This window comes from Staurois parvus, unplaced genomic scaffold (genome assembly GCF_062004578.1).
Source record: "Staurois parvus isolate SC_StPar_1 unplaced genomic scaffold, SC_StPar_1.0 ptg000011l, whole genome shotgun sequence".
In the NCBI taxonomy this organism is placed as follows: Eukaryota; Metazoa; Chordata; class Amphibia; order Anura; family Ranidae; genus Staurois; species Staurois parvus.
The window spans coordinates 16489310-16513580 of NW_028317807.1; the positions used below are offsets into that span (position 1 = coordinate 16489310).

The following is a 24271-nucleotide window of genomic DNA, read 5'->3' on the forward strand; positions in this document are numbered from 1 at the left end:
ACTATGAATAACAATTGCGCAGTCATGCAACACTGTACCCAAACTAAATTTTTATCATTTTGTTCACACAACCAGAGCTTTCTTTTGGTGGTATTTAATCACCACTGGGGTTTTTGTTTTTTGCTAAATTAACAAAAAATGACTGAAAATTTAAATATAACCCACCTTTTTTCTTTGTGTTGTAAAAGTTTGCAAATAAATAATTGTTCTTCATAAATTTAGGCCAAGATGTATTCTGCTACATTTCTTTAGTGTAAATAACCCAAATCAGTGTTTATTATTTAGTCTGTAGGAAAGTTATAGAGTTCACAAACTATGGGATATATCTGAAAATGTATCAATTTTCCCAAAAATTATGACAAAAAAATTACAACTTAAAAAAACTCGCCATGCCTCTTATGAAATATGTCGGACTGTCTACTTGGCAAAAAAGGGTTGTTTGGGGGATATCTGTACTGTTCTGACATTTTTGGGCCTCAAGAAATTAGATTGGCTGTCAATAATTCAGGATTGATCAATTTTCAGATATGTCCCTTAGTTTGTGAACTCTGTAACTTTTCTACAGACTAAATAATCAACACTGATTTGGGTTATTTTCACTAAAGAAATGTATCAGAATACATTGGCCTAAATTTATTAAGAACATTTATTTGCAAATTTTTATATTTTTCGGTCTTTTTTTGTTATTTTAGCAAAAAATAAAAACCCCAGTAGTGATTAAATACCACCAAAAGAAAACTGTAGTTGTGTGAACAAAATGTTAAAAAGTTAGTTTGGGTACAGTGCTGCGTGACCGAGCAATTGTCATTCAAAGTGTGAGAGCACTGAAACCTGAAAATTGGCCTGGGCAGGAAGGAGGTAAAAGTGCCCAGTATTGAAGTGGTTAAAAGCAGAATGGTTTACTGTAAATCACAGGCTATCTGCGTGTGTTCACTACTGAGAAACTAGGGGCCACAGACACCTATGGATTCTATTAGGCATCTGTGTCAAGATGTACTTGGTTATGCCAACAAGGCAAGGGGGTTATTTACTAAAGCTGAAGAGTGCAAAATCTGGTGCAACTCTGCAAAGAAACCAATCAGCTTCGAGGTTTTATTGCCAAACCTTAATTGAACAAGCTTGACAAGCTTCTAAGAATTTAGAAGCTGATTGGCTATCATGCTAAGCTACACCAGATTCTAAGTGCTCCAGTTTTAGTAAATCTACCCCAATATTTTTTTTCAATACTCTTTACAAATTTCACAATTTAGTCAATGTATTTCTTTCTTAACCTGATTCATTGTACAGATCTTCACTTTATGTTGTTGCCATGGGGAAGCAGTGTAAGGAGCTGTATACAGTTATTTGCAGTTTACTGCATGTACACAGCATTACATTATCTGCAAGTCATCCGTGACAACATGGAATGAATATATGAACATTTCCTAATGGATACAATGGATACATCAAGAAATTATACAAGCACAATGGGACAAGATATGTTATAGCTAAAAAGTTGATAGAATATTCCTATTCACGGCAGAATGCTTTCCAGAATTACTAGTAATCCTTAAGCCACCTTGAATAATACATTGAAAAATATGTTTGCTAACAGATAACAATAGCCTTTACAGCTATTGCATATAAAATGACAAGATTCTGTCAAGGATGTTGAACATATAAATATACACAGTGAAAATAAGAAGAAGCTATGCGGTATACTAGTATGAAGCATCCATATTAGCTATAGTTTTGTAGAACGGTAAAGATCAAAAATCAGGGCTATCCTTGTAACTATTTGCTTTAGCTTTTAATCTATTTGCATATTTTGCATTAATTGTTTGCATAATTATTTGTCATGGGTTTTATTTTACGTTGTGTGTTCTTTTTATCATTTTCTTTTCCTTATCTGCTTCTGTTAGAAAAGGTATTTGTTTTACAATTAATATATTTAGTCCATTGTACATTAATTTTACTAAAGATACAATCAGTAGGTAGTTGAATCTGCATTTGGGCAGGCCGCCATGGCTTTGAAGCTGATGCTGTCTATGTGCCTTATATTACATTCACATATAAAACTCCTCCTACCACATCACTATAAATATGCACAGGAAAGTGAAAAAAAAGGTGATGCCTTTTACTGGCAAGTTGAATATATTTTGTAATGTAAGCTTTGGTAACACTCAGTTCTCTTCATCAGGTATAGTGTCATGCAAATAGCCAAAAATAAAATGCCCACTTATATTCCCATAAGTACAGTGATCATTAAGGGGCAAAATTCTCATTAACCCCAAATCATTATAAACTGTGAATGTATGCTATATTACTTTGTGTTCTTACTTACTTTACCACTAGAGCATTCGTTTTGTGGAGATTGCAAAAAAAAAAAAAACCTGGTTGATCCTACTGTTCTCTGTCCCTCCCTCCTGGTCTGTTTCCTTCTGCAGTTTGAGATTGTGTAGACCAACCTTTTCCACATCTACCGAGTATGCTCCAGTTTCAGTTCTCTTCTGAGCTGTTCATTTCCTCCTTTTTCTTATCTGTGCAGCCCAAACGACTATAGAGTCACATCTGGGCATATACATATATAAATGAAACTCCCCTCTCTCTTTCTCCATTTCCTTGTATTTATTGCTAATCACTGTGGGGTGTGATGTGGGGTGTGATATAAGACAGTGATTGATGAAAGCTTCACCTCCATGTTAGTTCCAGCACATGCACACCATGAACACAGGCTGGAGGGGGTAACATGGCCTGGAATGGGCAAAACCTCCACCAGATAGCTTTACAGTGTGAAAAAAGTGAAAACTATTGTCAATCAAATTAAATTCCGCCTATACCATGTTCTTGCAAAAAAAAAAAATAATAATGAAGATTTGCTTTAAACTCTAGATTTGGCAGTGCATTTCACATCTAGGTCTCAGTGATGACCTACCTGAAATAACCCATCAATTTTTGTCTGTAAACTTAAAAATTCAGCATTGTATGCCTGCTAGATGGCCCCAGTGTCACCAACTCTAAATCTGATTGGCTAAAGCTGTAGTCTCATTTGCAGCACAACAATAGATGGTGAACTGTGTCCCTCGGACACTGCGCATCACTGATCAGGCTAAACAGCTAATGATGTTGGCTCTTTACCATGTGATCAGCTGTGTCCAATCACAGCTGATCACATGTAAACAAGTGTCGGTTATCTGCATTTATTTTACTCAGTGCTGTCACTGTCTGAGAAAAGGAAAGCCGATAACTGGCTTTCCTGTGACAGGACATTTAACTAATAATTAGGGCACTGATCATTAGTGCCCTGATTTTCAGTTCAGCATATCAGTGCCCATCAGTGCAGCATATAGGTACCCATCAGTAGAGTATATAAGTGCCCATCAGTGCAGCATGTCAGTGCCAACTAGTGCACCCCATCAGTGCAGCATATCGATGCCCATCAGTGCAGCATATCAGTGCCATCAGTGCCACCTCATCAGTGGCTATCAGTGCCAACTCATCAGTGCAGCCTCATCAGTGCAGCATATCAGTGCCCATCAGTGCAGCCACATCAGCGCACATCAGTGAAGAAGAAAAACTACTTATTTGCTAAATTTCATAACAGAAACGAAGCTAAAGGTTGTTTTTTTTTCAACATTTTCTGTCTTTTTTTCATTTGTTTAGCAAAAAATAAAAAACTGGTTGTGATTAAATGCCACAAAAAGAAACCTCTATTTGTGTGAAAACAATTTATAAAAATGTCATTTGGGTACAGTGTTGCATGACTGCGCAATTGTCATTCAAAGTGTGACAGCACTGAAAGCTGAAAATTGGCTTGGGCAGGAAGGGAGTGAAAGTGCCCAGTATTGAAATGTTTATTCAATAAACAAGAGGATCTAGATGAGAAGCAGCAAATACTTGAAAGTGAAATGAAGAGCCAATGAGGCAAATATGTGTTAATTGTATGGCATTGTGCCTAATATTTTCAGTTAGCCAACAAACTGTATTACCTTTACAGCCCCTTTCACATGGGACGGACTCGACAGCGGATCCGCTTGCCCAGTGGGGGAACTTCCCGCTGATCCCCACTGAACAAGCGGATGACAGGTCCGTGTCTGCTTTGCTTATGTCCTCTATGGGCTGTCGGATTGAAATGGGCCACCTGTCCTTTTACACTGATCCCCATCCATCTGTATTCAGCGGATTGTATCGGATCGAATTGGATGCAGGCGAGTGTAAACGGACATATATCCACTTACACCCGCCATTCCATAGAGAGCAATGAAGCATCCAAATGGGTCCGCTTGAAAAATGGACAGGTGGCCCTGATCAATCCACTCATGTGAAAGGGGCCTATTTCTACATTCCTGCCTCTATTTACTGTATGGCTAATGCAGTGTACCATGCTAGCAACAGGTATCAGAAAAGAAAAACAGGCTGGTGAAGGTGTTATGGTGGTGTTCAGGATTAAGTCAGGACTTGGATATAATTTCTTATTAACCAACTATTGAAACCCAGGCTGTTTTATTCTTTATAATATAAATAGAAGAAAATGCAGCGCTAATTACAGAATAATATTATGTGAAAATGAAGTCCATATAAGTCCCCAAATGAATGGAATCAGGTGCATAAAAAAAAGTTTGATCCAAAACCGTCACCATACACCTAAAACAGATTGGCCTCTTACCAGAAAATCTTGACAGTACAAAGTCGGTCAACAAGCGCAGTGTGCTATAACATCGATACAGCAATCGATCCTCAATAGAAATCTCCTCCAGGATGAAAAGTAACTTCTTCACCTTCAATGATCTCCAAATAGAAGAAACTCCCATCCGATGGTCAGGGAATGAGTAAAGAGAAAAGGCAACTCATAGTGTAGTATTTAAAATATACTTTGGCAAATGTATTTAAGTTCCACGTACATCAAAATATTAGATAACCAGCATGGTAAAACAAGAAGTTTCAAACAAACAAGATAGCCGGCATCCCTCCAGAGCGAGTGACGTCACACGGTAAGACTCCACCCGATGCGTTTCATCATCAAAAAAGATGTCGGCAGAGGTGTGGGCCTTCTTGTTTTACCATGCTGGTTATCTTATATTTTGATGTACGTGGAACCTAAATAAATTTGTCAAAGTGTATTTTAAATACTACACTATGAGTTGCTTTTTTTTCTTTACTCAAAAATCAAAAAGACAAGATCCTGGCACCAGATAGTTAATGGTAAGGAGGTTTTTGCAACAAAAACATGTATATAATTAAAGTAGAAGTTCACCCAAAACCTAATTCTAAACCTACTCTCAGCCACATTTCAAAACTAATCTATCTAGCCCTGTAAAGAAGAAATCACTCCACTTACCTATTCTGAAGCTGCTCCAATCCAGTACCACTCTGAGCTGTGAGCGGCGGCTTCAGTGTGTCACCGTGTGTAGGAAAGGCAGCTGACAATGGAAATCTGTAGGTGACGTCACTTCCCAGGCAATTCCCAGTTGTTGTTGGTTTTCTTCTGCACACAGCGTCCACCTCTGGAGACTGGAACGGCTTCAGAAAAGGTATGTATAGCCAGAGGGGTCCCTAGGGTTGGTGTCAACCGGTGCAGTAACACGTGGTGTCACCCCTCCAGAGAGGAATGAGCGGTGCCGGTGTAGCGGTGAAATGAGTATCCCGACCCGTGAAGATATGTATCCCCTGAAACTGTGCATGTGGCGATTCCAGGTCGAAGAAGCCAATCTCTGACTTTAGCACAGAGCTGCCACAGTTAACCCCTTACAGGCTGCAAACTGCTGAAGCTGATCCCGCAGATCACTATGCGTTGCAAGATCAGTTAACCCCCGTATAGGTTGAACCTATATGGGATTAACTGATCTTGCAACCCATAGTGATCTGCGGGATCAGCTTCAGTGGTTTGCAGCCTGTAAGGGGTTAACTGTGGCAGCTCTGTGCTAAAGTCGGAGATCGGCTTCTTCGGCCGAAACTGGCACATGCGCAGTTGCTTCAGGGCATACATATCTTCACGGGTCCGGGATAGTCATTTTACCGCTACACCGGGGGCAGCTGTCACTATACCGGGAATCCAGGATCACCCCAATAACTGGCCAGGACCTTCACAGAGTCCAGAAGCTCTACTGGCATCCTGCTTCTGCACCCCCTGTAATGGTGTCACCAGGTGCGGCCCGCACCCCCCTAGGGATGCCACTGTGTATAACAATTTCTCCTTTACAGAGCTAGATAGATTTGTTTTAGAATGTGGCTGGTTTAGAGTTAGTTAGGTTTTGGGTGAACTTCTACTTTAAGTGACCCCACTGTACCTAAATTGAACTTAATTCTCACACAAAGCCCTTCCTTCAACCAAGTCTTATAACTTAACTTAATTTCCAGATTTACTCTTGAATCCATTTGGGGATAAAAATACATTTTAAAGGTCTGGCAGCTATTTCTTAGGATGTGTTTTCTCCGATTACTCAAAAATACTATGTCACAGGAGGGGGCAGTAAGGTTTCAGATAGGCAGGATGCTCACGAAAACACATTTCTATAAAATCAAAAGCAAAAACTTTCTTCCTGTTTCCTGACCTGTTGTTTTGCCAGAAGCTAAATATATAACGGTGATTGTATTACAGACATTTTCCTGGCCTTTTCTTTTAATGCTACCCCTGAGTTCTTTGGCCTGATAACTCATCTTCCTCAGCCCTTTTCTAATGTGATTAAAAGCACATCTTTATTCAATAACGTTGACAATAGCCTGACTGAGGCTTTGCCTGGCCTACTAGGTCTCAGCTACCAAGCTTTCATAAGATGATAATGTCAGGGCTGTCACTTGTAATTACTCTAGCACTCTGTTCCCTTCACCCTTAGACTTGTCTTCCCTATACAAGAATTCTTGTTCCTTCTGGGAGATTTCTAGCCATTTACTTGCTACATAATGAAGCAGACATTTTTGCCAGGAGACTGACTTAAAGTGGGAAATGAAAAATGTCTGTCAGTACAATTTGAAGTGGCTTTAAATAATATTAATGTTGTGCACCATTCAAAATACAATTAACACATTGGATGTAACTAACACAAAACCACGATGGTTCAAGGTAATGTGCATAGACAGACATTTCATTCTTGGATCAATTAATGCTTATCTCTAATTGGCTGCTGTGGATTCATTTATATTAGTGCTGTTTTCATTGTAAGTCAATAGTATCGTATGTGCCTCCAACTCCAACACAAAAGCAAATGAGACAGGTTATGACACTGAAGATAACATAAGCTGCTTCTGAGCATGTGAACCTCACAGTATTTCAGTTTATATTTTGTAAAACAGGATTACCTGTGCACCTGTTTCCCTGCAAAATTCAAAACTTTTTTCCTAAGGCATGACATATTTTGTTGTTAAATAAAGTGCTGTGGGAACCATCAAAAACATCTAGGTGACAATTGTGTTTCCTTTCCTTTTGCCTAAGGAAATATGGCTAAATTTGCCACCAAAATCGAGTGCAACCAGTCTGCCCATAGTTTGATCAAATATCGGTCCTTGCAGAACTGGCTGAGATGCAATCCATCTATGGCCAACTTTAGGTCTCGTTGGCTGCAGAGCAGGGCAGATTGGCGCCAGCTGCACTGCTCCGTGGCTGAACACTGGAAGAAGACTAGAGCTGGAACTAGTCCAGAACCAAATGCCAGTAAATACTGCAGGGCTGATTCAGGAATAATAAATTAGACAGAAATGTCTGAAAATAGGTTAAACTGTTTATCAGGTTTAGATGCGCTTTACCACACCAAGGACCTATTCACATGTTCTATAAGGTCCAGTAATTGGATTTCTGCAGCAAGAATCAGCAGACAGCTGGAGCTTGGAAACCTGAGCAAAACAATGACAGGCTGACAGGAGCCACAGAACTCTCTGGACTTCCACACGTAATTGCAAATCTAGTGGTTAACTGTAGCTAGACACAAATGACTGGCTCTTGACGTGGACAGATTGGGGGTTATTTACAAAAACTGGAGAGTACAAAATCTGGTGCAACTCTGCATACAAACCAATCAACTTCCAGGTTTTATTTCCAAACGTAATAGAAAAAAGTTGAAGTTAGAAGCTGATTGGCTACTATGCATAGCTGCACCAGATTTGGAGTGCACCAGTTTTAGTAAATCTACACCATTGTGTCCAGGGCAGGTCATCTATCCCTAGCCACATGTAACCACTGGATTTGCAGATACATGTGAACAGTGGTGAACAACCATTTTTCATGTACATATTTTTGATAAGATATTTTGGTTTTTGATACAATGTCCATGTTTCTAATTACTGGATGGTTAAAAATCTGTTCATTGTTTAATATTACTGGTTATTTCATGTGCACATGTGTAAATGCTCCCTCCATCCGTGCACATGTGTAAATGCTCCATCAGGGCAATTATTAGCATACTCTGCGTAGGCTAGACATAAATATTACCAGCAAGTGATTCTCCAGTTTTTAAACATTAGACACATTAGATAAGAAACGTGGTTGATCCTAAAGCTGGCTATACAATAATATTTTTTTTTTATTAGCCAGCAGACTGAAAGAAAAATGATCTGATTTTCAGATCCACACATTTGTGGCGGATGGGGGAATCACTCCCGCCGTGGCTTTATATTCTGACAGTGGGGAGACATCTCCGCCATGAGAATACACTGATCAGCGTTGCTGGCTATACCTGACAGCACTTATTGTTTGGGAAAAACCCAACAGGCTGGTTGTACAGGAGTCAATTGGTAGATTGACGTCTGTACAGCCAGCCTGCCCATTCATGGATTGAAATTTGTCCGGTTCCTGCTGAACCGGCTGAATTTCAATCCATATATGACTGCCCTAATACTCCAATTTGTTCAAGGACGGGAAGATACATCCCTGGAAATATTTCCTGGGAATATATCTGCCACTTACAGCCATCCACAATGACTGCTGAAATAGTACAAATGAACGTCTATTGTTTTTTCTCAGGATAGACCTGACCCACAGACTTGCACTGAGAGACAGCAGCAGGGAAACACAATCAATAAGTATGATGAAGTAGAATGTAAAGCCTGCAAATATAATTTGCTAGTATAGCTGTTTGCTTCTCTATGTACAGTGCCTTACGTAATAATTCATACACTTTTCTACATTCTGTAGTATTACAAACTGGATTTAAAACATATTAAATTATGATATGTCGCTATTCATCACAATTAAAAATATCTCATTATGTCAAAATGAGAAAAAATCTGCATTGCTTCCAAATGTTTTTCAAATTAAAAAAAGAAAAGTCTTGATTGCATAAATATTCACCTTTTTGTTGTGAAACCCCTTAACAAAGTATTGGAAAATTCAACTGCCTCACTAACATACAGTAATTACTTCAGGTGATAGTAAACCCAAAATCCAAAAGGGAATATATTGCAGCTTACCAATCATTAGATGTAATGGCTGCATCAGTTTTCTTTTTAATTGACTTTTTTCCCTCTGTTTTCCCCTGGTGATCTGGCCAGTAACAAAACTACTGTATCAGAGCCCCTCCGCTCTGTATGAAGGAGCACAGGGAGCATCTGTAGGAGAGCTTGTTCTTTTGAAAAACAACAGACTTACTGGCTGGATCACCAGATGAAATAGAAGAAAGACTGAAAAAGAAAATGAATGCAGTCATCACATATATTATAATTATAATATATATTTGCTTTTGGGTTTAATACCATTTTAAATGGATTCCACCAAGGATTTAAGGAAATATTTATAAACCATGAGCTTGTGTTTGTTCTAAACTGGGTTCAGGGCTGTGGGCGAAGGTTTCCCCAACCCACAGCTGACATACAAAAATGGGCAGGGATGCTCATGACATCATTGACCTAATTTGGCCACATGGAGCATGACAACTTTGCCTGAAAAAAAATTGGCATTTAGGAGATGACAGTATCAGCTCCTGAATGCATAGCAACTGCTGCTTTACCACATCTTGAAAATTATATAGAATTTAATTCATGTAAACAAGCCCTAAATGTCAACTGTTCTCTAAATAAATACATGTTTCTGGAAGGTTCAGACTTTATTAGGAAACATATCTTAATAGACACCATCATAATGACCAGTATGCAATCAAAACAAATTTAAGATAAAGTACTAGAGAAGCACTAATCAAAGTTGATTATAAAAAAAAAAAAAGATTCTAATCTGTTGTCATACCCCTACAGCACTGGTCAATTCATCATTAAAAAATGTAAACTGTACAACAATCACAACCTATAGAAAACTAATCACCAAAACCCAGTGGGGGTTGTTTATTAAAACTGAAGAGTGCAAAATCTGGTGCAGCTCTCCATAGAAACCAATCAGCTTCCAGGCTTTATTGCCAAAGCTTAATTGAACAAGCTGAAGTTAGAAGCTGAGTGGTTACCATGTACAGCTGCACCAGATTCCGAGTGCACCAATTTTAGTAAATCACCTCATTATGAGGTCATCCGTTTGAGAAGCAACCAAAAGACTTATCGTAACTCTGAAGGAACTAGAGAGATCTATACTATGATAAAAAGAAAACATCCATGGATTAAAGCTGAGCTTTATAGAAGACTGATGGGAAGTAAGCCTAAAAAATCAACATACTGCATTTGTAGCGCAAAAAGCTATGTAAGGCTGAAGACCTGAAGAATTAAATTCCCAAGGTCATACATGATGAAAGTATCACCTGGGAAGGCTTTTCTTTGGCAAGAACTGGGAAACTGGTCAGGATTGAGGACAAAATGAATGGAAATCACATCATGCCTCTCCATCTGGGAGTCATGCTTTGGCTTTCAGAATCATGGCATTTGTGGTGGAGTACTGAGGCTGCCTACCCACATTCTAGAGTAAAACCAATTTTGAGTTTGTTAGAAACCTCAGAAGAGCAGAGATGCAACAACAGAACATTATACACAGACACAATATACACAGAAACAATTTTTTCAAGCATTAACAATACAATATATCTAACTTTAAATAAAAAATGGATAAACCCTATGTCACTATTTTGCTGAGCATGTCCCAATCCAGAGATTTTTCTTCACTTCCTGTTCTGTAGACACTACAGGAAGTCAGAAGTAATCTCTCCAAAGGAGGTAAACTCCCCCTAAACAGTTTGGGATGAGTGTCCTCCTCAATTTCTTTTCTGGTGACAGTGGCTCCCAAGACAAATGCAGAGGCTGGATCTCTTAACTATTGGTTTTACCCCCTTCCTGACCAGGCCATTTTTTACTATGCGGCACTGCGCTGCTTTAACTGACAAATCACAGTCATGCAATTCTGTACCCAAATGAAATTTATATAATTTATTTTACACAAATAGAGCTTTCTTTTGGTGGTATTTGATTATCGGTGGATTTTTTATTTTTTATTATATAAATGGAAAAATACTGAACATTTTTAAAAAAAAAACAATATTTTTTACTTTTTGCTATGAAATATATCCAATAAAAAAAAATTCTTCATAAAATTCTTAGCAAGGAATGAAAAAAACAGCAGGATCGCCTGTCAGTGAACACAGCTCTGTGTTATTTATTATCACAGAGCTGTGTCCCGTGAATTATTGAGCAGATCAGCGGGTCCAGGCAGTCAATCATTGGTTGGGACAGCTGATCAGCTTGTGCTGTAACGAATCACAGCACAGACGGATCAGTACCAAATACGTGGTTCATGATCCAGTGCAGCCGAGCTGTCTTGCTGATGTACAGAGGCGGTCAGCAATTGGTTAAATATTCACATGCATATCTAAAAATATTTAAGAAAGACTATGGTAGGGATAGGCAAACTTTGGCACTCCAACTGTTATGGAACTACAAGTTTGTGAAGGATTGCACAACTTTGACAGCCAGAGTGATTTTTCAATAATGGAGGAAGGTGTCATGCTTATATGCAAACATCCAACCAATACACATCAAATAACTATTTTCGACCTTTTAAGGGCATACATAAGATGGAAGGTAACCACAGAAGGTGAACGAAAAGAAAAATAGTATAAAATTCTAAATTTTTTTTACAATTTAAAAAAGGACACAGTAGTGACCACATTCATGTGATACAGCAACATACACTTTACATATACATTCAGTTCCTGTTTATATATAACACATAAAAAGCTCAACACATTTCAGAAACACTTACTTCTTCAGGAACACATGCAAACACATACTGTTTGGTATTAGAGGTAAATCAATTTCTAAAAAACGATGGTTTAAAACATTGTCTCCCATTAATGGTACTATGATGAGCCCGGTTCACAGTAGGGCAGAAATGAGCATATAGTAATTCATAAGTTAGCTCGTGACATTAAGCATGTCATAAAGTAATGCCCCTCATAGGTATGTATCAGGGGCGGACTGACCATTTGTGCACTCGGGCACTGCCCGAGGGCCCGGGGTCATTAGGGGGCCCATTAGATGCCCCTGGTACCTTTCATAGGCTTTTTTGGGTGTGGTTTGAGTGTGGGCGAGGACACAGGGGCCCCATGATCCCCCATTGCCCGGGGGCCCCATGAGTTGTCAGTCCGCCCCTGGTATGTATAAGCCTGCGGGAAATTCCACCATCAAGTATTCGTGGATCTATATGTGCATCAGATGGTATAGTATGCTAGGCATGGGTGCAAAGAGCGGTACTGGTCTATGCAAAATATTTTGTGTCTCAGTCACCCATCATGGATGTTGCTCACAGAGAGTCACAGGTATAACTCTTAGAGGCCTGACAGGATTTGTAGTTTTACCACAGCTGGACTACCAAGGTTGACTACCCCCAGAATATGGTTTCCATTTACATAATGATGTAACAATAGCTTACCTTTCACAGTGGTTGCATTTAAATGGCTTTGCCCCTGTGTGTTTTCTGTAGTGCCTCGTAAGCTCATCACTCCTAGCAAAACGCCAGTCACACCCTTCCCAAGAGCATTTATATGGCTTCTCACCTGCAAAAAAATCCAAACAAATTGTGAGAAATAAAATCTTATCATACATTTAAAAATCTGATCACTCAGCCAAGTCTTTGGTTTTTCAGCTGTGATGAACGTGGCCCCTTGTAGCCCCTGAAATGCTTTGGCTTTTTCAGTTTGAATAAAAATGAAACTTTCTGGGCTTTATCAGTGAAGAGGCACTTTCTTCCCTAACATCCCCCAGCAATAAAAACTTCACAGGATTTTTTTACCTTTCCCTTCTCTATCCAATAACGAAAAAAAGAAATATACGTTTTGGCAATAGATTCACATTAATATGCAATGCACGGCAATAACTAATGATTTACAGAGGCTTTAAGAGTTCTCATGGGTTGTGAAAAAAATAGCTAGAACATTTTTTCCCTTTCATTATTTTGTATTTGCTAAAAAAAATTTTTTTTTATTTTGATAGGTGTTTTTCTTTAATATCTAGCTTTTTTAAATAAATAAAAAAGAAAGGAAAAATAAACTGTCTGCGGATATATCTGAGTTCAGCCAAAATGGATATTTGCATGATTCTTAGATGTTAATGGACTGACTCACGAACTGGCTTCTGGTATGTTTTGAGGACTGTAGTAGCAAAATCTCCCACCCACAAAGTTAACATTTGTACTTCACAATGAGTCTCTCTCTCCCCTGTGCAGCAGAGGGAGTCATGCTACTGTGTTGAAATATCTACCTCATAGGGCCACACTTAACGACATAGAATATGCTTAGGTTTGAGAACTTATATGCAGCAATCTTGCTACTGCAGTCACAGAGAGATGAGCAATCTTAATTGGCAGAAAAACTGAGTGGACCTTTAAGGTGTTGAATGGGGAAGATGTAGAACTTCTCTTTAGTTTTTACAACTTTTTCTTTTTTTCCTGTTTCAGTGACTATTATTACTAGGGGAAGAAGTGAAAAACAAAAACAGCAATTAAAAAAATGGCATAGACTAATGTGTTTTATTGCTATTTCAAACAGGGAAGTAACAGCAATAAAAAAACTTGAAGATTCCAAACCTCCCCCTTACGGCAAAAGTAGTATCTTTGTGACAGAATATAAAATTAGACGTCATGAGAAATAAATATGATTCAGTTTAGGATTTTCAGTATTTTTGTGGTTTACTGTTAAACGAGAACTTCGGGATTCTTAAAAAAAAAAATCATACTCTGCCATCTCCTCTAAGGCCAAAAACTGAGCAATTAAACACTGCTGTTCAGTTCTCAGTCTTCAGTGAGCAGAAAGTGGTAACTGTCAGTTACTGGCTCTCTGCTCTGTCCCTCCAGCACTCACTGGAGTGCCAGACTGTGGAGGGGGTTGGAACAGCTGGCTCAGGCTCCCAGCTACCTGTCAGTCATCTGGGTGGATCCCGATATTAAATTCTGGATCTTTCCAGAGTCTGGTCTGGCTCTGTGACTTCAGCCCGTTGCCAACTGAAAATACTTCATTCTGCACTCCTGTGTTCACAGGAAAGGAAGGACCAAAAGAGCTTTGGCCCTACTTTTCCTTTAAAGCTGAACTCCAGGTTTGGATTTTATTGGATAGTTACATTGGTCCAGCTTGGATCAATATAAGTATGCTTTTGCCATACTTGTGGGACGGCTGAAGATGTGGAAAATCACTACTGTGATCGCTGCAGTCTTCAGGGTCCTGTGTTGAGCAGCTGCTCTACTGCATAGTAACAACAGAGGGTTGCTTGCTCTGCACAGGTGCCATTTGCAGAGCACCTTGCACTTCTCAATTAATTCAAGGCTTTCTCTGATTGGATGAGATGAAGAGGAGAGGTGGTTGACACCATGATGTGATGTCAGCTGCAACAACTACTTTGATTCCCTGCTTCCACTGCAGTCCCGCAGGTATGGAAAATGTATACTTACATTGTTCCAAGCTGGACCTATGTAACCATGGGTGTAGAAATAGAGGTCACAAAAATTGCAATGGTGACCCCATGCATGCACCATGGGGCACAGGCAGCAAGAAGAACAGGGACAAAAGGGGGAGGGCAGCATTTACAAGACCTAACCAGCTCTATTTTCCTGCAGCAGCTGAATGCCTTTAGGAAGCGGGGGAGGAAAAGCAGGATTTCAGCAGCTGAAAGAAAATACAGCTGATCTGGTGTACTAAATGCTATCCCCGCTACCCCTCCTGTTCCTATTCCTTCTGCAGCCCAGGCCCCCCTGTGTGCTCCTCTGGTCCCCTTCACAGTGCTTCCTGCTCACCCCGCTCCTCTCGCTGGCTGTTGTGGGAGATCTATTGCAGGATGGAGAGCAGTGAAAGGGGCCTGTAAATATATTATTTAATGGCCCCTTCCTTTTCTTAATGAACACAGTCAGTGATCAGTACTGATCACTGACTGTGTTCATTTGTGCTGAAGCATAGTAACCTGTGTTTACTATGCTTCAGTTTTTGAATGAATAGGTAGCCGCTCAGCACAGAGCACTTCCCATTCATTGACAGTCCAGTGCAGCCGAGGGACTGATAGGGACTGATAAGACCCCTGATATTTCACCAAAGCCCCCCAACAGAGCTGCTAAAAAAATTTTAAACATAATTTAAAAAATACATTGTAAACAATAATTTAAAAAAGTGTAAAAAATAATCCTAAAAATAAAAAACTACTGACACCATCCACTGCTCTATTGACACCATCCTCTGCCCTACTGACACGTCAACTGCTCTACTGACTGAAATCAACCACTACGCTTTTGACACCAACCTCTGCCCTACTGACATGTCCACTGCTCCATTGACACCATCCACTGCTCTACTGACACTATCCATTGCCCTACTGACACCGTCCATTTCCCTACAGACACTGTCTACACACACACAGTCCACTGCCCTACTGACACTGTCCACTGCTCAACTGACTAAATCTTTCTACTTTTAGGCTCGGTTCACACTATTGCGGGCTGTGTGTCCTGCATTTGCTTGGGCACGGCAGCCCATTCATTTGAATGGGCTGCTGTGCCTGCATTTCCTGCAGGGAAAAGCTGCATGTACCTTTTTAAAAACGCGGCTGCAAGAAAACGATTTCCTCTGGTTGACGCACCCACAAACGTGATATGGGCTGAGAATGAATGGCAAAATGAATGGCAGCCCGCACATCTCGTAAGAGAAGCACTATTTGCCTGTGGGAACAGTTGTGATTCCAGTACCCGCAATCAGCCCACACAGTGTGAACCAAACTTCAAGCTAAGTTTGTACAGCAACATTTGTTTTATTGTGTTTTTCAAAATTTTCTGTACTGTTTAGTTAGGCCTTGCTAGTTAATTTCTAAAAAAAAAAAAAGATGCCAAGCCCCGATGGCCTTTGATTTCTTTCATGTTGTTCAGGTAGATCTCCACCTCTCAAAGGTTGTCTACCATTGTTTTACAAGTGCTAAATGGTTAGCACTTCCACCTGGCAGTACTAGGGTCGTTGGTTCAAATCAAAACCACTGCACCACCTGCCTGGAGTTTGCATGTTCTCCCTGTGCCTGCGTGGGTTTCCTCTGGGTACTCCAGTGTTCTCCCACACTCCAAGGACATGCTGGTAGGATAATTGGCTCCTTTCTAAATTGGCCCTAGCATGTATGAATGTAATTTAGGGACCTTAGATTGTATGCTCCTTGAGGGTTAGGGACTGATATGAATGTACAATATATATGTAAAGCGCTGCGTAAATTGACGGCGCTATATAAGTACCTGTAATTAATAAATAATAATGTTACCCAACGTAGGTAGTTCAGTAAAGTCCGAGGGCAGGGGCCCACCCAGGCCTGAGTTTCCAGTTTCACCTGCACAGGGTGATGGGGCAATCATGCAGTGGAAGCGGTGGCGGTAGTGGGGGGCCCCAAATAACCTTTTGCATCAAGGCCCACAAGCTTCAAGCTACGCCTCTGTATGTAGCTATGATATAAAATCTATACCTGGAATTCAGCTTTTTGATGAGTGTCAAGATGCTGGCATACAATTGACAGTTTCCCTCTGTTTCAGGACTCAAGCAGGATAACCTTTTGTATGTTAAATAACTTTAAATAATAGATTAACAAGATCACCAGGCAGAGAGAATGTTATGTAGACCCTTCCAGGGGCAGAAAATGTGACAAGTGGCTATTATTCCAGGTGCTGGGTTGTGATGCAATGCACATTGTCCCCCTGAGTATCGCTTATCATGTTTTATGTCCAGAAAGAGAGCATTTCAAAGTGATTTTTTCAAGTGTTTATGGGACTCCGATGTGCTGGAAATCCATGTATGTAATTAGACATTTATGGGTGAACAAGTATTAATGGGCAGGCGATGCACCGGTGCTGTAACAAGCCAAACTCATTTTTTGCCAGCTTCAATCATAGATCATTAGGCAGACAGAGCTGATCTATTCTGGACACAGCAAGACTCGACTCCAAACTACCTTAATAAGTACATTTTTAATTGTTTGTGTTTCCTGCAGTCATGCTGGATCTGTAATCCTTTTCTTTGTAATTAGTTTATTTTTGTAGCTGATGTTACGTTTTTCCAGTTATCAGCCTCCCAATGCATAATTACAGAGAATTCTATAAAAATCATCAGTTTTTCTGTTGACATTAAGTTTTTACAAAGCTGTTACAGAGTTCAGACCATAGTGGTGAAATGTAACTTTGCAAAAATGATAAAGAAAATGAAGCGAAAGAAGTAAGGCTTTAAGTAGCCTATCTGACAAACTTACACAATCTATTTTTATAACAATGCTATCCCTTGTGCATCTTATATAGCAGCAGTATCATCCAGCAGATTACAATACAATATACCATTTTGCTGGGTCTGTGCAATTCGATATGTGCAATACATCCTTATGCTTGATGGAAATCACTTTGTTGGCCTTTTTTTTTTATTTTACTAAAGATACATTTTGGTGGGATACAAGGCTTTTGCTGGTCATACACATCATGATTAAAGAAAGATCATATTACAGATTTCAGTTTCAAAGATGCTTTGCTTGAAAAGAAATGAGTTATTATTTGCAAATCCAATGGATTTCCACACTCTGCCTTTTGTAGCCACTCTGCTCTAAGCAGAAGTGACTCTTTAAGGCTTTGTTCACACCAGTGTGTTGCAGAAACATGTGCACAATCACGCACTTTCCTACAATGCACAAAAATGCGCTACCCCTTTGCAGATGTGCAGCCATGGCATTCATTCTTGCCACATTAATTCTTGTGCACATTCATGTACCAAAACGCATGTATCTCAGTACCATGCGTTTGATGCAACACAAACTTTAAAAAACTTTTTTGGGGGCGCATGTGCCGCCTGCTCCGGGGATGGACACTCACTGAAGAGAGCTCCGTCTGCCCGCCAGCCTGACCTCAGCACACTACGGCCCCAGGGAATAATAAACAGCTCATCAGAGCCATTAACCCCTCGCCATCCGAACGGGCTATGACTCGCAGGAGGAAAGCGCCGGATCATCCATCACAAAATAACAAGCTTCTTCCTGGCACTCGCTCCCTGCAGCCAAGATGGTGCAGAACGGCTCATCTGCCCAGCAACAGCAGCAAGGGGAGAACACAGACCACCAGGTTGCATACCATCCAGACCCCAGGCTGAAGGGATCGCTCTACCCAGGAGATCCTGGTGAGTCCTCTCCCCCCTTGTCTCCTACATCCAGCAGCCTGGCAAAATCCAGACCCAGGCTGGACACAGGATCACCCCCTGACAGACATCAACATTCTTTCTCAACTACTATCCTATCTGCTAATGCTCCATATTTAAATGAATCCTATCCTGCTTCTGACCAACCTATCATGGATATTTCCATGAAGAACATGCTCCTTTTCCTGCGACAAACACTACATAATGACCTGACGGCTTCATTATCCCAAACTTCAAATACGGTCCAAAATCAAAAAAACGCATCGGCCATATCGGGAACAAACTAGGGGAAATGTGTACCACACATAACGATCTTATAGATGCACACAAAGACCATGCGACAGACATCGAACAAATCAAGCTCAAACTGGCAGACCTAGAAGATCGCTCCAAGCGAAACAATATTAAATTCCGTGGGATCCCAGAGTCCATCACCACAGATGCCATAGTCCCATATTTACAACAATATATGAAAAATCTTATCCCCACCCTCACTGACGTAGAATTGGCTATAGATCAAGCACATCGAATCCCCAAACCGTCATTTCTACCTGCAACGGTCCCCAGAGACATATTGGCACGCATACATTTTTACCACATGAAGGAAAAAATAATGATCGCAGCCAGAAATCCAACCTCCATTCCTCCAGCCCAAGCAAACATCAAATTGTTCGCAGACCTGTCCAAAACCACACTCTCCAACCATAAGAAGCTCATCAGCATAACCAAAGCATTACGGAATCACAACATCGCATATCAATATCCAATTCTTCAACAAACTTAACTCCATCATAAATCAACACAGAAAAGGCAGACTACTTATGGGTGGAGACTTTATTGGTAATCCTCTTCTGGACTCCTCATCCAACAAAAGATCTTCAAAACAGTCCTTCAACCAATTTCTTCATTCCAACGATCTCTACGACATCTGGAGATGCCAACATAGTACAGAAAAGGTCTATACCTACTATTCTCCATCCCACTCATCCTACTCTAGAATCAACTTCTTCATCACCAATAAATGGACTCTACAACACGTCACCTCCTCCAAGATTGGTACTATTACCTAGAGGTCTAAAGAAGGAGCCTATTGAGCATGCTCCGAAATGCATTACCGCCCCCTTCACCTGCTATATCTGACTCTGCTCTCCAAGATTCATTTTTGATGCACAGGCACATCCTGGACTTTACTACCTGATCCTATAGGCATAGTTTGCTGCTGGACGGCTGGATGTCCCACCTGGATCTAATTACCACACGATGAGTCTTTTTAACCATTTATCTTGTAAGTGCAAATTTTCCATTGTTTACTAAATAAATTGTCAATACTGCACTTAGAGGTGCCTTCCTCTCTTTTCCTTGTTACTGCATTAGAGCCTTGCTTCCACTCTAAGAAGAGCTGCCTCAGTGTTATTGCTCCCGTCCATCCATCCCGGATATCCATCTGGCACCTTTATCTTACAGCTACAGAGGTTGGGCTCCAACAAGCGCGCCCTATATAATATACAATGTTCCAAAAAGATAAGGCTCTACAATGATGTATGGTTTTTACATTTTCTCTGCATCATTGAATCTGAATCTGAAGAAGAGGCGTAATGAATTGAAACGCGTAGGAGCTTTCTTTTTTAGGGGAATATGCATCTCTCCCTATTAGATTGATGTAGTATTCAATGTTGTTTGCTTCATAAAGCTATTAATCAATTATTTCCACATGAACAGTATTTTATCCCTTCTTTCTTAACAGTTAAGAATAGAATTTACTTTTTTATACTTACATTTGTGTAGTCTCTCTGACTCTGGCACCTGTAAAGTCACACACTTCTTGCTATAATTCCAATATATATATATATATATATATATATATATATATATGTATGTGACTGGAGCTCTACTTCAAAAATCCTGCCAGTTTTTTTACTGTATATTGCCACTCTCTCAATAGTGAGTGGATATCCTAACCTCCTGTACCAGTGACCACTGTAAACATTTGAATTTGCCATCAGTTTCTGACTTAGGGACAGTGATAAAGACGGACCGTAGAGAGGGTGAAAATCTCTAATGGGACACAGATAGCAATAAAAACCTGTAAGAGGTTCTAAACCTTCCCTACTTCATCCAAAACAAAAAAAAAGTTTCAGTTATAGATACACCTTTAGATAATAATCATAAAAAATGCAACTCCGCAACCTTCCTTATAAAATGTTGCCACTCTAGGCTGGCCATTGAACAAAATGATTGTACTACTTTTGTATTTGTTTATCTTTGGATTTAACAAAACTATGTAATATGAGGACAAAGCTAAATAATCCATCAATCAGGCCAGCCCGTGCAATACATATGAGAGTCTACAATCAGAATGCATATATGGTCACACTTAAACCAGGGCCTATATAGTTTTCAAACATGCAGGCAAGCACATCACTTTATTTGCACATGTTCTCTGGTGTGTGCAAAATCATATTAACCATGAAAGGTGTAAATTTTTATGATATTACAGCAAGGATGTGCAACTTTTCTTTGCATATTACATTAGGGGCTTTGGTCTGTGGGAAATTGTGCAACTAATGGACTGCCGAGATCATTTCTGAAGAAATTACAATTTGCCCATTCAGCACGTTGTCTCCTGTTATATCACATTTAGACCAGCACACCCACATTTATGGCCACATAGCTGTTCCAGCTTAAAGTGTTACTAAACCCACAACAGTAAAATCTATCTGTATATGCAGTAAAGCATGCTTGTTATATTCACTGTGGAACCTAAGGGGTTAGTTCTCTGCACTGCGTAAAAAGGCTGTTTGATCCTTTTTTCTCTGCCCCTCCTCTTGTTGAAATGTCCACCTGCTACAGACTGAACCTGTGGTCACATACACATGCTCAGTTTGGTGTGTATTGCTAGAGAGGTTTTTCTTTTTTTTCTTGGAAGGGTGCATGTGATCAGCACAGGGTCAATCAGCACTGTCCAGACAGAGGGTCAGAGGCTTCACATCTTCATAGAGCAGAAAGAAAACTTCTCCTACAAGCTTTAACCAGTGCTCTGTTGAAGTCACAAAACTGCTCTAACTGCTGATGAGAAAAGGTATTTAGAAGTTTATGTTTACTAAAATAATTGCACTTCCATGTTCTGTGTACTGTGGGAGACCAGATATAGTGAATGCAGGGTCCTTGGTTTAGTAACACTTTAAGCTTGTTTCACCCATCAGTTTCTGTGGAATTTAAAATTTTTTTGGCTTCACTGTCTTTATGACATGAAAGTTGCTTCTTACCTACTGTACATAGTAGTTCACGCTCTGTGTAACTTTAATGTGGAAACTGCAGACATAAAAAAAAAAAAAAACACTTTCTAATGCAGAAAATAAAATAATAAAAAGTAAACAATAAAAAATAAATGTATTAATACACCACTGAACATATTTTTAAAGCTGAACTCCAGCAATATCAGCCTTACCATACTACAGCATACTGTGCTGCTTTCTGCCCTTATTTTTAAATTTATTGGAGGTTTCTACTGTACAACTGGAGATAAAAAAGGAGTCACAGAACCATCCTTGATTCTTTTGCCTTCTGTGCACTGGATAAGGGGAGGGGTCACATTCTTACACATTACACTCCAGTAATGCCCACTGCAACAGCCATTGGCATTTTTCAGACTCCATGTAAACTATTATGCCTAAAGGTGAACACTATAAGCCATCTGCAATGTGTTGCATGTGTTTTTAAATCCCAGATCACGCTGCACATCATAAGTCTCTAGTCTGATCTATATTTCCATGGTCCTTACTGCTTCAGTGGGTATAAGAAACAGCCATAGAGAGAAACACAATGACATGCAGTACACTGTCAGTAGCAGAGGAGCTAATTGAAGCGGAGTTCCACCTAAAAAAAAAAAAATAAAGTCAGCAGCTACAAAAACTGGAGCTGCTGACTTTCAAAATACAGCCACTTACCTGTCCCTCGGTCCAGCGGTGTCTTCACCACCACTGGTTTCACCGGCTGTCTTCTCTCCCTGGCGCTGGCAACTTCAGTGTGTGCACCCAGCTGTGACAGCTTGCGTCTTCACAGCCGGGTTCCTACTGCGCATGCTCGAGAAGCGCTGCACTTTGTGAATGGCCCCATTGTCTTCTGGGACCTGTCACGTGTCCCAGAAGACTATGGGGAGGGAGGGGGGAGGACAACTTCCACTGCCAACCGCCTTAGGCGATCACAGCAGAAGTGGGAGCTGGTACCTGTCAAATTCGGGTACCCACTCCCCAAAGGTGCCAATCCTTAATGGGGAGCGGGGTACAAAGGCTTAAAGCAGAACTTCCCCTTTTGGGTGGAGCTCCGCTTTAAGGGCCCTTTCCCACCAGTACACTACAGTAACACACAGTACATGACTTGGTGAGATGTTGTGCCATTTGTTGTGAGTCGCACCCCAATGTACGTGTTGCAACACAGCACAGCATAACACAGTGGGGATTACTTACTAAAACTGGAGAGTGCAAAATCTGGCACAACTCTGCATATAAACCAATCAGCTTCCAGGTTTCATTGCTAAAGCTTAATTGAACAAGCTGAAGTTAGAATCTGATTGGCTACCATGCACAGTTGCACCAGATTCTGAGTGCACAAGTTTTAGTAAATCTACCCCACTGTGCCCTGTGAATTGTACTGTGAGAAATGTAGCCAGCTCTAATTTCATGTGTATTGCTGTGTGTTTCAGCCCATCCATTTTAAATAAGCTGTTTAACACAGCGTGTGGCAGCGCACTTCAACACTGAAGAACGCGTGCATGTCAGCACACTGCAATGTGGTGTGAATGGGAAAGTGCAAAGGGAAGGGGATGTGCACTTTCTTATCCGGATGAAACTGGCTCCATGTAAGGTGACACACAGCAGCAGTGGTTAAAACTCCCTGTAGGTCAAGAGGGCATATCTATGATGCTCAATGGATCTTGTGTGAGGCTCGGACGGTGACACAGGATACACTAAAGCTCTACAAAAGAAATAGTGAAGTCATCTTCTTGCCAATGCAGTAAAGCAGGAGGGTGTGTGAAATACAAGACTTGCTGGACATAATTAGTTATGCTTTATTACAATGCAAACTATATTCTTTTGAGTGCTATATTTGACCACTCTTACAGAAAACAGAGACCATGGAACTTTTTGGTGTCACTCCAACTGAAGCAGGCTAAACTGTAGAATTCTACTTATTTAAAGCATTTCCCACCATATTGTAGTTACATGTGAACAGCAGACATAAAATCTTTCAGGAAAAAATCTATATTTTCCTCTAGGGCAGAGGTTTAGGCACAGACTGTATGATCTATTCTTTTTTAGGATTTTACCTCTGCTAATGAGTATAAACTGGTAGGGTGTCAATGGCAGATTTATCATATGATGATTTATCATATGAAGTGAAAGATAGAAGTTCAGCAAAGCCTCATCACGCTTGCTGCACTGCTGAACTCTCCAAGAGTTTTCTACCAGTTTTACTTTGGTGCACATGCTATCAAAGAATAGTATCCTTTTCTGTATGAAAAAAACGAATGATCTCTACATGACCATCTCAACCTAAAACCAAAACTAAAACAGCTACTAGTAATGTTCAAAACTCTTCATGTACCAACCTCTACAGTTACAGAAGATGAGCTAACTCACATTAATGAAACTTAAGTGGCATTGTTGGTAAAGGAAGACAACAAAATGACCCTTGGTAGCATTCTATGGAATACATGCAAAAAAGGTTAGCTGTGTGCTAGAAAATATGTTCCCCCCTGC

General features: G+C 40.2%; 1 protein-coding gene across 1 annotated transcript in view; it reads right to left on the reverse strand.

The window, feature by feature from the left end:
• Positions 1-24271, reverse strand: part of KLF7 (KLF transcription factor 7) — a 215671-nt gene that overhangs the window by 15247 nt on the left and 176153 nt on the right. Inside the window, exon 3 of the mRNA XM_089671169.1 lies at positions 12767-12890. Within this exon, the coding sequence (XP_089527295.1) occupies positions 12767-12890 (124 nt within the window). The remainder of the gene's footprint in view (positions 1-12766; positions 12891-24271) is intronic.